This window comes from Cryptomeria japonica, chromosome 5 (assembly GCF_030272615.1).
Source record: "Cryptomeria japonica chromosome 5, Sugi_1.0, whole genome shotgun sequence".
Taxonomy (NCBI): Eukaryota; Viridiplantae; Streptophyta; class Pinopsida; order Cupressales; family Cupressaceae; genus Cryptomeria; species Cryptomeria japonica.
Genome location: NC_081409.1, coordinates 244,563,431 through 244,579,631, shown reverse-complemented (window position 1 = coordinate 244,579,631; position 16,201 = coordinate 244,563,431). Strand labels below are relative to the sequence as shown.

Below are 16,201 nucleotides of genomic sequence, written 5' to 3'. Positions count from 1 at the left end.
TTGAGATTAATAGTGATTTTTCCTTCCTTGCTTCGCAAAGAGATAATTTTTTTTTTTTACCACCTTAATAAAAATGAATTTCTTGTATCCCCACCTCAAAGGTAAAGAACCCAAAATTCTTTTCATTTTACAATTGAAAAATACGAAGCTATCAATTAGACTCCCCAAAAATAGGGCCCCTATTTAAAAAGGAATTTAATATCGTGATAATAATAATTGTTAAAGTAAAGCATGATTCTTGATGATAATGATTTATCTCCTCGAAGAATTTTGCACATGGTCAAGCATGATCCTTCACAGTACCGATGTAATCCCTTAATGACCACATTCATTGAATATTGCAAAACTTAGTCTGTAAATTACATCAGGAAGCACATTCATTGATTGGGCAAAATTTTTAGACTCTAAATCGCACCACTGAATTTATAACTTATATCGATAATCCAATCTTGTTGGCATCCAACTCCCTGATAGCAGAGATGAGTAGCAAAACATTTGAAAGCTTCTCTAAATTGGATGAAAAAGGAAGCCTTATAGATTACATTAACAGCACACCCACTTTAGCACAAAAGGCAGGACACAGCAATCCCGAAGAGCTTAATGTCAAAGAAGTGGGTGATGGCAATCTCAATTTTGTTTATATTATCACTGGACCTAAAGGATCCTTTGTTTTGAAACAGGTATTTACATTTCATCCGGTCTTTAGTCCATTCAATTATTGTTATTTGTTGTCAGATTGAAGAATCAGAAATTAATACTCTGGTTGAAAGTTTATTAATGTTTTGAATTCATTTACTTGGTTTTAGGATTAACTCTCTTAGTGATAAGAGAATTTATCTGTGTTTTCCTTTACCTTACGTGGTTTTGGGATTCATTCTGTCAGTGATTAGAGCTCAGTATGCAAATTGAAATGTGGGCGTTACTCGATTTATTTTTATTTTTTTCGTTTATCCTCTTATTGAAAATACATAAATGAAAACGCTTTTTTACAAGGATATCTATGCGCTGCTTTCATTTACAGTGTCTTTTCAGATCCATTCTGCTCTGTTTTATTTTTTATTAGGATAGAGCATGCCGAAGTGTGTACGTGGGTGTGGGCAACGATTTAGTCATTGTTTAGTAGGTGAAATCTTATAGCAGCTAATCAGGCAAAGTTTTGGGTATTTGTTTTCTGAAACTGAACCCTCGTTTAAAAACTCCTTTCTAGAAGTCATAGTAAACACTCTGCTTTCAGTATCACAGATGATTTTTACAGAGAAAGCATTACAGGTCATCTGATCTTATCTTTAGGCATTAGATTTCAAGGATTCGATTCTAGGGCTAATATCTTAAATTAAGAGAATCAAACAAACTTTGGGAAATAGTTTACAATTATAGCTCCTTTGAGCAGTTGATTGCAAAGATAACTAATACTCAACACAGCTGACACAAAACTCAAAAAAGAGGCTGTCACAAAAATTATCCCATACACCTCAACCAATTAAAACCAAACCACCCAAATAGTACATCAAATAACCAGATATAATAAAGGTCAAATAGGGAAAAAACCGTGATAACAGACCATAACATATAAGAGTATCATGCATCACATAATGTCTACAACAATCAAATACTGCCACACTTTTTATCATATTGCCAATGAAAGACTTAACATCCTTATCCAAAGAATTGGCAATATTCCAATAGACAACACTGAAACAACCATTAACACTAGATCTTTTCACCATATTATAAGTTCTTTTTAGCTGTACAAAGATATCAAATGTATTATGAATAAGATCCCATTTTTACAGTCTATCATTATCAAGGATTATTCAAATTGAGAAGGAATGAGCAATGTATTATTTAGAGGAGGTAGTAATATATACATTATATTTTATAATGGTTGGTAAATAATCAACCAGGCCAGTGATACCCTAAGAACTAACTATAACCATCTATTATGGTGTTTATTTGTGTTAATAATATTTGTGAAATATTATTAACATATTACAATTTTTAATTATTATTACAATGGTGTTGTGATTTAATATTATATAATTATAATATTCCAACAATCCCCCCCTTATTATATCATGTCCAAGAGAACAAATCAAGAAAGTTCAAAAAGTGTCAAACTTCATTGTTGCAAGAGATTTGGTAAATTTGCTCGAGTGTAACAATACTAGAGAAAAGTAGATGTGTTCGCAGATCTAGTGGCATTGAATCTCAAAGTGTTTTGTGCACTCATGAAAAGTAGGATTTTGATTAAGCTTCAAAATGCTTTGATTGTTGTAAAAAAAATTTGGAGGACATGTCTTGGTGATGGAAACAACCTTGTCGATCAAACCAAGACAGGAACAGAACTGGTTCTTAGACAAGAAACACTTCCTTTAAAGAGATTCAACACAAAAATATCAACATATACAAGTGATTCAGACATTGCTTAATCTACCATTACGTTCAGAAATGCACCCTCATGTGTATTAGCATCAGGACAACAGAACAACAGTTTGAGTCCAACTACAACCAATGTTCAGAACTATTTAAACATTGACAATGTCACAGTTACAAAAACATGTTTATTCCATAGTCTTTACACAGAAACTCGACCTACACAGAAGTCGACTTATCTTATGTTGCAGACACAAGACTACATTCAGATTTCTACTGCCTGAACATCCACAAGGCGACCCTTCAATTCCATCAGTCGAGTGCTGCCAGATTTCCCTTGGTCGGGTTCTATCCTTCAACCCCTTCTTTTTCCTTTTGCAGCCAACCCCCGATTCATCGGCCAAGCGCTTCAAATAGGCAGAAGGTGGTTGGTTAATGACCACCCCCGTGGCCTTGGCAACCGACTGCCACCATGGGCAGTTGAAACTGTTTCTTACTACTCGGTCGTAGTTTCTAGTCACTTCAGGTCTTCCTGTCTCAGTTGTGACAGGAACAGAAACAAACACAACTGAACCCAAAACTGAAAGAAAAATAAAACACAGAGAAAGAAAACAAGAACGCAAGGGGGTGCCCCTGCATCAAACTCCCCAGGTGGAGAAAGAATCATGAGCTCCTGCTCATGAAATCTGTAACAGTATGACCCAGTTTAATGATTTCTGGTTCAGTGAGCCAAGAAGCATCCTCCACTGGTCGATGCTGCCACTTAACTAGATATCTATAGTATTCCTTGCCCCGGGTCTTCTTCAACATTGGTTCTCAAGAATGCTTTCTATTTCTGATGAGGTAGAAGTAGTTCCTCTCTGTTTCAGACTGACCGATATCTGTGTGTCTGATTCAGCTTCCTGCCCATCTCCTCTGTATGGATAGAGGTCTGCCACATTAAAAATAGGTGAGTTCCCAAATCTGAGGGCAGAGCTATTTCATAAGCATTGGCAGAGAATTTTCTGATGACTTTACAAGGTCCCACTTTCTTCATCTGAAGCTTGTTGTAAACTCCAACAGGAAACCTCTCCTTTCTAAGATGAGCCAAGACAAGGTCGCCCACCTAATAGTGAAGTTCCCTTCGCTTCTCATCAGAATTTTATTTGTAATGAAGATTGTGCTCTTCAATATTCATCTTTACTTCCTCATGGAGATCATGGATGACTGTAGCAAAGTCTTCTCCATTGGCACTTCATTTTTCCATATTACCAAGATCCCTCAATTCAAACACATTCCGTGGATGCATACCATATACAATATAAATAGGACCGAATCACGTGCTTCGATTGGGAGAATCATTAAATGCAAACTCAGCTTGAGCCAAGGCTAGATCCCAATTGCCTGGTGTCTTCCCAACAATGCATCTCAACATATCACCAAGGCTTCAATTAACAACCTCTGTTTGACCATCCGTTTGTGGATGATATGCAGAACTAAAACTCAAATTTGTGCCTGTAATGTCCCTACTTTGAAATATAATTTAATAATAAATAATAATAAAATTAAAATACAAAAGAATAAATATAAAAATTAAAATTAAAATATAAAAGAATATAATGAAATATAATTAAAATTTTATTAAAGTTAATGAAAGGTCAAAAGGCATGAAATGGTAAGTTGTGACTCCCTCAAACGTGAGATATAAAAGGGAGAAGAGAAACTCATTTGAGGGGGGAAGAATTTGAAAAATGAGAAGTGCATATCTTATTTAAAGAAGAAGTGCAGATCTGATTGTGGAATGTTGTGCCCCTTTCAAAGGGCAGAAAGAATGAAGAGTTGCACTCTTTCAAAGGGTGCTAATGGTGAAAGGGTGCATCTCTTGCCAAAGGACATACATGAAGAGGTGTGACCCCTCCCTCACATTGAGAGATATAAAGGGAAGGAATCAAAAGCATCTAGTGACATCACCATGGATTGGATCAGATGAGAACTGTTATTAAGTTACAGGCAGTAACATCCTTGTTCTTGGTGGTATGCATGGGGATGTGTTTAATAAGTATGCTTAATACATGAAGCCTGATAATGTTCTTATGCAAAATTTAGGAGTAGTAGTAATATTAATATAGACTGCAATATGTATGACAGTCATACTTAATTTCACTTATATATTCATAATACATAAGAATTTAGTATACTTATAGTCTAAATCATGTTATTACTGTCAGTATTTAAGAAGATGAGAATGAGATGTTCCAAACAGGGGCAGTCTAAATCCAAGCAATAGGTTAAGTCCCAAGATAGGGTGGGGATCAGTGACCCATAAGCCTTGAGGGTATAGACCCAAGATAGGTAAGGGCTTGGATCTGTAAACTTTGAGGGAACCTATTGTATTTGGTCTCTAAGCACTTTAGTAACATACATAAACCCTTCTTCCATAAAACTGAACTAGTAGCAGGGTATGATATCTATATTGAGAACTATAAATAATGAAATTAATCATCTAATGAGGAAAATAAATAAGAACTTGTTAATAACTAATTGAAGAATATCAATCAATTTAAGTAATATTGAAATAGATCAAGTAGGGTACATTATAGTGCCTAGCTTCTTCCAGAGTGTCCTCCAGAAATGCCCCACAAACTTTGAATCACGATCTGAGACAATACTCCGTGGAATGCCATGCAATCTCACCACCTCTTTGAAAAACAATTTCGCAATATTGGTAGCATCACTAGTTTTCTTGCAGGTGTTACTACTTATCAAATTGCCATTAGTTTTTATATTCAAAGTCATACTATATATTCTAGTTGGTTAGCATTACCGAATCATGCAGTCGGTACACACAGAGAAGTCGGTATGAACAGTCTAGTCGGTTACAAAAGAAAGCAGTCACAGAACGCAGTATTCACCGAGCTGTTTACCGAGTATCTTTTTATGGCTACCGAGCAGTAAAGTTAACACACCGAGTGAAACGTGTTATCAGATACTTGAACCTGGACATGCACATGAAAACGTGTTACGAGATCGAGGCACATCTAACCGTTATTACATTGGAAATTGCACTATGATTGCAAGGTCAATCTAACCAATGAAATATTTTTGTTTAGTTATTCATTCGAGGAATCTTGTTTGTAAGATCGAAGCAATGAATTAGATCACCGTTTTAAGAGATCTATATATACAGCATGGGAAAAGAGAAAAAAAAGGATGTATGTATGTGTGTGTGCATGTATGTATGAAGGAAGACTGTTACAGAGACATAGAGAGGTCACCGAGAAGGTTATCAGAGAACAGTCGAAGAACAGAGTAAACAGAAGGGTTTACCGAGTTACAATATGGGTTACCGAGGTATGCTATAAGCAAGGTAATCTTATTCTGAGCACATAGAATTTGCTATAACATTTCAGATGTAAAGTTGCAGAGATTTGTAATGATTTTATTGTAATATTGTGAAGTTGAAAGAGAAACCTTTAACAGGGTAAAAGACTCTAACCAAGTCTATAAATTGTAAATCCTCTAACCAGGTGCAGCATTCAGATTAATGTTGTAAAATCCTTTAGCAAGGTAGATCTAACAGATCTTGTTACTCCTAATAGGGTAAGCTATCAGAAATAGCTAAATGTAGCTCTAACCGAGCAATCTTTATTATTGCAGTAGTGAAGTTGTGGGTGCCATCCCCACCGCAGTTTTTCTCTCTAACCAAGAGTTTCTGCGTAACCAAAATATATGTGTTATGGAGTGAATCATGTATGATTGTTATCTGTTTGTTTTAACTTTATTTTATGTTACTGCACTATTCTGTTTATGCATAACAGTAAGATTATTATTGAAGAAAGGTTTTGGAGTACTGATTCACCTCTCCCCTCTCAGTACATTAGCTCATTCATCCTTCCTAGTACTGACGATATACAGTGTAAGTTTGTGGGACTGAAGAAATGATTGGAATGTTGAAAGAAAAGAACAAAGCATTGGCTGATCAACTAAAAGCAATGAAAAGAGAACATGAACATTTCAGTACACAGATGACTGAAAATCTAGATGCATTAAGGATAGCTGAGGATAAAGCAAGAGATCTACAAAGAGAGAAACAACAACTTGAAGTCTTAGTATCTGAAAAGAATGATGAAATCATAAGGCTAACTGGTATTCAACAAAATATGACAGATCAACTAGGTTATGCACATCATGAAGCAATTCTAAAGAATGATGAAAATCAAGCATTGAAACTTGAAGTATCAAGGTTGACTAGTGAACTTGAAATAGAGAAGAAATCCAAAGAAACATTGAAGAAGAGTTATGAAGCATCAAAGATGTTGGATGAGCAACTTAATACAAGAAGACCCAACAAAGATGAAGGACTTGGTTACAAAGGAAAAGAATCAACCGAGAAAGGAATTCATACTACCGAGAGAGGAGAATCACCAAAGCAAGTTGGAAACAAGAATAACATCAAAAGGAAGAAGCCTATTTGCTACTACTGTGGAAATCAAGGTCATTCTGCCAACATATGCCAGATTAGAAAAGGTAAGCAACCGAATATCACTAAGTCCAATGGATATTGTTACAATTGCAATAAATATGGTCACACATCTAATCAATGTAGGACAAAGTCTGTTAACAACTATCATAAGGCAAAATTCAAAGGGTTTTGTAGAAACTGCAATAGATATGGACATAATAACGAGAAGTGCTGGTCTAAGCAAAAGAACTACATGCGGTATCCACACTGAGCAAACACTAGAGGTTACCGAAATCACACAGATCCTTACCGACAATATGCAGCAGTACCATGGGATTACAATACAAGGATATGGTGCGAATGTTGTGGAAGATATGGACATATTAGTGCCAACTGTTTTATAAGGTTTGGAATGAACAACCGAAGATCATGGAGAAATCTTGGTATGGCATGTTTTCATTGTCACAAAGTTGGACATTTAGCTGGAGATTGCAGAGATCAACGTAGAAGAGACACTAAAGAGATAAAAGAAAAATTCAAGATGATTTGGAAAAAGAAGGAAATCATGTCAGATGAAGAAAGCATCTTACCTACCGAGTTAGGTGCACCTATTCCAAATTAGTCAGAAAAGGTATGAAGGGACTGCATTTTCTAAAGGTTAAATCATAACAGTTCCTATTCTATTATGTACAAAATTCAAAATCTGCATAGTTAAGATGCAATTAGTCAGTTTGAAATTCTATCAAAAGTACTTTACAGGAAACCTGTCAAGTCGGTGTATACAGGAAGCCTATCAAATCGGTTAATGAAGGAAATTTGGTTACTTGGTTAAAACAAAAAAAAGGAGTAAATCGGTAAAAGGTGAACCGACTGCATTTAATGTTTTGACCTATTTTGCACGAAGCCCCAATAAGGTATTTTTGAGTACTTAAAGGTATTTTCGCGGTCATTTTCATTCACCAAGTTTTCAAGAGAGCAGAGCAGAGCGAATCAAGGCGATCAAACTTCATTCAGAGCGAATTTCAAGGTATTTACATCAAATCTATTCACACTGTTAAGATGGTTTCCGATCTAGTCAAATTGCTATTATCTACCGAGTGTGAAGCGTCAATCGTTTGTAAACCCTAAGGATAGTTTGCTAAATTTTACCTGAAACCTACAATGGCGCCCAAGATCCAAGATCCCGTAGTTGTCAAAAATGTGGAGAAGCCCTCGCTGAAATATTCTTTAACTCCCAAAGTTGCCTCTGAACCGGATGACAAAACTGCATTTTCACTCATCTCGGATTGAGTCTTGTTAGTTGAAGATGTTAGATTCTTCACCAAATGCCGTGTTGAGGAACTCGGTCATGTTGAGATTAGTGATACATATGATGAACTTTGTACTGATGGCAAAATGGATAGCAAATTTGAGCATATCAAAATCAAGGGATTAACTGAAGCCCTAGCCTATCCCCGTGTGTTCAAACCCCAGTGGGTTAAGTTTGTCTTGAGCAGAGTACATGATTTTATGTGGCTAGAGGAGCAACTATTCAAAATCACCAAGGAAATCATTCATGTGATCACTGGGTATCCTATCTATGATCATGCACGAGCACAGAAAATGATATCACAGAAGGAGCTAATCAGTCTAACTGGAGTAGAATCTGATTACCGAGGACTGAAATTGAACAATGTCACTGATGCAGAACTCAAGTTTGCAATCAGAGTAATTGGTTACTGTTTCTTCCAATCTGCAAGGGAAAACAGTTTACCATGTGCCGCAGTTGACTTGGCCTACAAAATAGTGAAGAAGGGAATGAAAGTAGATTTATGTGAAGTGCTACTGAAGAACTTGTTTGAGAACCTGAACACAATAAGGAAGCCGAAGAAGAACAACTCGGCAAATACACTGAAATTTGGTTGACTTCTTGTATGCATGTTTTTCTACTTTGAGAAGTTCTTTCCCTCAATCGGTAAAGTAGTTTGGGAGCTACACCGACATATCACCCATCAAATCAATGATTTTATCAAGAAACTGGGAGATAACTTTAATGATATTATGGATGACTATTTCAGCAAATTTCAAGAGAAGATGCACAACAGGTACAAGATTCCACCATAGCTGGTAGAAAAATATAAGGATGATATATGTTTTGAGGTAGACACCGATTATTGTTATATGAATGCTGTTGAACCGAGGACTCAATCTTTGCCACCAATGGGTTATGAGATTGACTATGATATAACACAACAGCAAATTGATGCCTATCTATCGTTGCCAAGGCATGCTACTGAACTAAGATATGGAACATATGAAGAGGTGAAGGAAAAAGTAAAAATGAGCATTGTAGTACCTAAGGCTACAAGAAAAGCTACAAAAATGATAAAGTTTTTATCTGAGAAATTCGGAGAAGAATCCTCCTCTACACCTGTCAAAGGCACTCTTGCCATTACCGAAGAGGAATCAGAAGCTCAAGAGGCAGCAATAACATTAAGTACCGAGTTGCCTAAGGGTAAAGTTTTGAAAAGAAAGAAACAGGACATTTCAAAGGCCCTACCAACTCCACCAACAAAGAGACCCAACACTAGAGCATCAGCTGCATCATCGAGTAAGAAACAAAAGAGTGTTACTGTACCCAAGGTAACCAAGACCTATAAGAAATCTACTCGGAGACTCATTTTGGCAAAAGAGACTAGTGATACAGAATTTGATGATGCAAACAAATTTCAGATTGTAAAAAGCAAAAAGGTAAATATTCATGGTGTTGAAAATTTTTGTGCCAATCTTAAAGAATATGGTGGATTTGCAGGATTTAGATATGTTAAGTATGAGACTAGGAATAATGATGAGAAGCGACAAATTGAAGAAGCTGTCATCTGCACACTTCTAAAGTTTCGGCTAGCTCCATTAGAACTAGTAAAGTCACTTCCGAGTGAATTATACTTACATATTGATAACAGATGGAAATATGCAATGGATTCAGAGAGACAAATAAGAGAAAGAAGTCTAGTCCATCTATTCCCTGATATGTCTGTAGCAAAAGTCAAGGAGCATTTGACCACATACAATTCTAAATTTCTTGTCAAACAAAGAGCCTTAAAATTGATGAATGGGCTATACATTGATGTGGAAAATGAGACAAAAGCCAAGTGGCAGGAAATCTTCAAACTAAAGGATGTCGGTGAACAATCTCAAGTTGAAATTGTTGATGTCACCGAGCAAGATCCTGATGTCACCGAGCAAGGTCTAGACCCGGCTGACACTATTCAAATTGATGAAGATGTCATGGATGAAGAAGCACCGGAGCAGGAAATGATTGAAGGCACTACCTATGCAAAACTTGTATCTAGTGAATCTGTTTTAGAACAAGTTCAGCCTTATCTGCCGGTGAAGCCACCTGTCTCAACCGAAGCTCCTAAGGACACAGATCAAGGCACCGAAGGTCACAAGTCTGAAGCAGCAGAAGATACAACCAAAGATCAGACGTCTCAAGCACCGTCAAGCACTACAAATGTTACAGTTGAGACCCCTAGCACCGAGACACCCAAGGACACTACAACGACTACAGGAACCAACCAAAGTGTTGCATCTACTGAGCAACCTACCGAGGGTTAGCAAGCCTCACAAGCACTTGTCTTAGTGCAACTGACCAAAGGAAAAGAGAAGAAGGTGAGAAAGCATAGTTTCAAAATTGATTTGACTAAACCGATAGTGTTGCCCAATGTGGATATCTCAAAATTAAAAGGGCAAGCACTTACCGATTTCGGTGAACTATGCAAAGCAAAGGCCGAACAGGAAAAACAATTGGCTATTCAAAAGAAGAATAAAGTACTACAGAAGGTCAAGACACTACTAACAGAAATGCTACCTTTAGCAACAGTGTCAACCGATGCAGCCATCCACATTCAACTGGATGAACTCCTTACTCAAATAGAAACATCTGGAGTTGATGCATCTGAGTACTTAAGCAAGCTAAAGGATAAAGAGCTTACAACAAAGATGATTGAAGAGGTACAAAAAGCTCTAGCTATAGGAAAAGTAAAGCTTGTCAAATTCATTGCTGAGTTGTCCCCTCAACTCAAACATATTCTTTATTTATTTCAGAAACTTTGTACATTTTCCTTATTCATTAAAGATATCAAGAATAAAATTGATGCAATTGAGAAAGAGATCACCGATCTCTCAACTAAGTTGACCACCGAGCCTAATTCAGTTTAGAATTTTTATACCAAGCTTCAACAGCTCATGGCTCAACAGTTAGAACTCAGGAATGAAGAGCATAAAATCAGGATGGATATAATGACCCTTCAGACATTATTCCTTCCTCATCTCTCATCAGTACAGGAACAGATCAACAGAGCTACACGCCTATCAACTACACAAGAGGGAAGCACTCTTGATGGCTTAATATCACTATTAGCTGATATTCAAGCACAAAATTCATTAATGGAAAGTGTAAAGGATTCACTCTCAGTCGCCCTCACCAATGCCCGGAACAAGTATAAATCTATTTTTGATCAGTTACCGCCCCCGGATGGAAATTAAGTTTTTGATGTTTGTCAAAAAGGGGGAGTAATATTATAATACTACATGGGGGGAGTAATACCAGACAAAGGGGGAGTAATACTATATTTGGAGAGTGATACAGTTTTTGGTAACACAGTTTTGAGTATTGTATACAAGGGGGGTATACCGAGCAGAATATACAGAGCAAGCAGAGCACACAAGAACAGAATAGAACCGAGCATGCAAAATCCGAGTTATGTACAGAATAATGATAAGGGGAGTATATCTGCATATACTATTTCATTGACTATTGTATATATTGTCAAGTGTAGTCATTTTGCAAAGTATATAGATTTTTGAGTTATGACTTTGAAAGTAGTTTTTGTCAAACATCTCAACTAATGTCAAAAGGGGAGATTGTTACTACTTATCAAATTGCCATTAGTTTTTATATTCAAAGTCATACTATATATTCTAGTCGGTTAGCATTACCGAATCATGCAGTTGGTACACACAGAGAAGTCGGTATGAACAGTGTAGTCGGTTACAGAAGAAAACAGTCACAGAACGCAGTATTCACCGAGCTATTTACTGAGTATCTTTTTATGGCTACCGAGCAGTAAAGTTAACACACCGAGTTGATATTCACCGAGTGAAACGTGTTACCAGATACATTGAACCTGGACATGCACATGAAAACGTGTTACAAGATCGAGGCACATCTAACTGTTATTACATTGGAAATTGCACTAGAAGATTGTGTATGATTGCAAGGTCAATCTAACCAATGAAATCTTTTTGTTTAGTTATTCATTCGAGGAATCTTGTTTGTAAGATCGAAGCAATGAATTAGATCACCGTTTTAAGAGATCTATATATACAGCATGGGAAGAGGAAAAAAAAAGGATGTATGTATGTGTGTGTGCGTGTATGTATGAAGGAAGATTGTTACAGAGACACAGAGAGGTCACCGAGAAGGTTATCAGAGAATAGTCGAAGAACAGAGTAAACAAAAGGGTTTACCAAGTTACAATATGGGTTACCGAGGTATGCTATAAGCAAGGTAATCTTATTCTGAGCACATAGAATCTGCTATAACATTTCAGATGTAAAGTTGCAGATATTTGTAATGATTTTATTGTAATATTGTGAAGTTGAAAGAGAAACTTTTAACAGGGTAAAAGACTCTAACCAAGTCTATAAATTGTAAATCCTCTAACCAGGTGCAACATTCAGATTAATGCTGTAAAATCCTTTATCAAGGTAGATCTAACAAATCTTGTTACTCCTAATAGGGTAAGCTATCAGAAATATCTAAATGTAGCTCTAACCGAGCAATCTTTATTATTGTAGTAGTGAAGTTATGGGTGCCATCCCCACCGCAGTTTTTCTCTCTAACCAAGAGTTTCTGCGTAACCAAAATATATGTGTTATGGAGTGAATCATGTATGATTGTTATCTGTTTGTTTTAACTTTATTTTATGTTACTGAACTATTCTGTTTATGCATAACAGTAAGGTTATTATTGAAGAAAAGGTTTTGGAGTACTGATTCACCCCTCCCCTCTCAGTACATTAGCTTTCCATATTGGGCCTAACAGCAGGGTATAAAATGAACCATCTTTGAAAATCTATCCACAATAACAAAAATCGAATCATTGCCCCTTTGAGTTCGAGGCAAACCCAAAACAAAATCCATACTTGTTGAGTCCAAAGGCCTAGATTGAACCGGTAGTGGTTGATACAATCCAACATTTTGTCTATTTCCCTTTGCATATTGACAAATTCTACACCTTTCTACATATCTCTTGACATCCGCTTGCATCTTAAGCCAGTAATAATGAGTACTCAACTGCAAATAAGTCTTGTCTTGTCCAAAATGACCAACAAGGCTGCCACAATGCTTTTCCTGCAACAAATTGTCTCTCATGGATCCTCTAGGTACGCACAACTTGTTCCTCTTGAACAACAAACCTTCCTAAATCATATAGTCCACCCATGGCTCTTGATTCCTGCAAATAGGATCACCACAAGCTGCGAATGCTTCCTTAAAATCCGCATCATCTGCACACAACTCCTTCAAACTTTCATAAGCCACACTCTTAGTTTGCATTTCACAAAGCAACAAATTCTTTCGACTTAGAGCATCAACAACTTTATTCATTTGCCCACTTTTATGTTTCAAAACAAAGTTAAAACTTTGGAGATATTCAACCCACTTAGCATGTCTTTGATTCAACTTGTGTTGGCTGTTAATAAACTGTAGAGCATGATTATCTGTATACACAATGAATTCTTTTGGAAGCAAATAATGTCTCCATTTCTTTAAGGACTGAACCAAAGCATAAAATTTCAAATCATAAGATGAACACTTCCTTTTAACCTCATTTAGTTTCTCACTAAAGTATGCTACAGGTTTACCTTCTTGACTTAGGACTGCCCCAATAGTTAATCCACTTGCATCACACTCCACTTGAAACACTTTGTCAAAATCAGGCAAAGCAAGAATGGGTTGCTCACTTACCCTTTGTTCAAGAAATTTAAAACTTTCTTCAGCCTTCCTAGTCCATTCAAAATGCCTCTTATTCCCCTTAATAGTCTCAAATAGGAGCAACAACATGACTGCTATTTCTTATGAATTTTTTGTAAAAACTTGCTAACCCATGAAAACTCCTTACCTCCATTACACTTTTTGGTGTGGGCCAATCAAGTCTGGCTTGAACTTTTTCCTTATCCATCTTTAGTCCATTCTTGGACACCACAAAGCCCAAGTAAATCAGTTCGGTCTGCAAAAAGACACACTTCTTGAGATTTATTTGCAACTTCTCCTCATGTAGCCTCCTCAATACTTGCCTCAAATGCTCTAAATGCTCTTCTTTACACCTGCTAAACACCAGAATATCATCCAAATATACAATCATGAACTTACCAAGGAATGGTTTCAACACCTCATTCATTATTCTCATAAAAGTGTTGGGTGCATTGGACAATCCAAAAGGCATAACCAGCCATTCATACAAACCATCACTAGTCTTAAAGGCTGTCTTCCATTCATCCCCCAGTCTGATTCTTATTTGGTGGTAGCCACTTTTCAAGTCTATCTTAGAAAAATACTTAGCACCATTTAAGCAATCCATTAAATCTTCCATTCTAGGAATGGGAAACCTATATCTTATAGTAATCTTATTTATGGCCCTTGAACCAGTGCACATACGCCAGTCTCCTCCTTTCTTTGGTACAAGCACCGTAGGAACAACACAAGGACTTAGGCTTTTCCTTATCAAACCCTTCTTCAAGAGATCCTCCTCTTGCTTCCTTATCTCTTCATTTTCCATAGGTGTCAACCTATAGGCTACCTTGTTTGGTAGGCTAGCTCCTGGGATCAAATCCATGTGTTGGCTAATGCTTCTCATAGGTGGCAACTCACTAGGCAAATCAGCTGCAACAATTCCCAAATGCTCATTCAAAATACCTTGCACTTTAGGAGGTAAATTATCAAGTTTCTTGGTAGTAAACACTTGTCTAGGTTTAAGAACCAAAGCAAATCCTACTCCTTCATTCTTCATTTCATGGATGAATTCCTTACCACTTACCAACATTACCTTGCTGCTGCTACTATTGTTGTTGCCTGCTTCTTGCTCCTTCATTGGCATCAAAGTATGTTTCACTCCATCTTTCTCAATTGTGTAGGTGTTCTCCCTTCCATTGTGCATTGCCTTCCTGTCAAATGTCCCAGTCTTCCAAGCAATACATGGCACACATCCATAGGCATTATATCACATAACACATTATCTTTATAACTTCCAATCTGAAAATCAACATAAGCTTGCTCATTTACTAACAATTGATGTCCATTTTGTAACCATGATACTGTTGTCATTTTATGACACCCTTAGTCTATCAGTGAGAACCTATCAGAGATATGTTCCATGGACCAGCACTGCCCAGTTGATCAAGGAGAAAAGCGGTGAAATCATGTTTTGAAGTGTTGCCTTGTCGGAAGTTCCTTGGCCTTCTCTTTCTCTTCTCCGGAACTCCAGAACCTCGAGGTTCCGAGTCTCTTTCCTGCTCCAAAACTTCGGAACTCTAGGTTTCCGAAGTTCCCTTCCTTCCCTTAGCTTTTCTTCTGTTCTCCTCCCTCGGAACTCTGGAACCCCTAGGTTCCCAAGTTCCTTAACCTTCAACCCCGGAACTCCGGAACCCCCAGGTTCCGAAGTTCCTTGTCCAACTATGGTGACTCCAGTCTCCGAAGTTCCCCAACTACGGTGACCCTGGTCCTCGAAGTTCCTCAACTACGGTGACTCCGGTCTCCAAAGTTACCCCGGAACTCCGGAACCCCCTGGTTCCGAAGTTCCCTGTCCAACTACGGTGACCCCGGACCCCAAAGTTCCCCAACTACGGTGACTCCGGTCCTCGAAGTTTTCCAAACTTGCTTCTGGCTTGCAACACTTCCGGATGGCGTGATTGACACTCAAGGCTTTAAATGCTCCGACAGTTTTGGTGACTTATGCACTTGTTTTTGTGGAGCCACAAGGGTGCATTTAATGTTTTTGGCAGGATTTCCATCAAGGGAGGTACGGGGCCATGCTGGGTGACTTATGTCATGACTGACTTTGGAAGGTCAGTCATCTATCTTCCTCAGTATTGCCTTTGGAGGTATGGCTAGGTTGCTTGTATGTACAAGTCAGGTGCATGTACTTCCCTGCACTTCCAGACTGACATGCAGGGGTCATGATCACCATTGTAACCCATTTTTCTATATAAGGTTGTTAAGCCTCATTGTAAAGGGTTCTCTCCCTGTTGCCTTGAGCTTTCTTATGCTCTTTTCTTCTTTTGAAGACTTGTAATTTTTGCATTTTCTGCAACTGTAAGATTGGCTTTTGGCCTTATAGTTAATTAA

The 16,201-nt window shown here is 37.4% G+C and overlaps 1 protein-coding gene across 1 annotated transcript in view; it reads left to right on the top strand.

Annotated features, from left to right (window-relative positions):
* Positions 1-259: 259 nt before the first annotated feature.
* Positions 260-16,201, top strand: part of LOC131064425 (methylthioribose kinase) — a 36,073-nt gene continuing 20,131 nt past the window's right edge. The window contains exon 1 of the mRNA XM_057998565.1: positions 260-680. Coding sequence (XP_057854548.1) covers positions 480-680 — 201 coding nt within the window. The 5' untranslated portion in view covers positions 260-479. The remainder of the gene's footprint in view (positions 681-16,201) is intronic.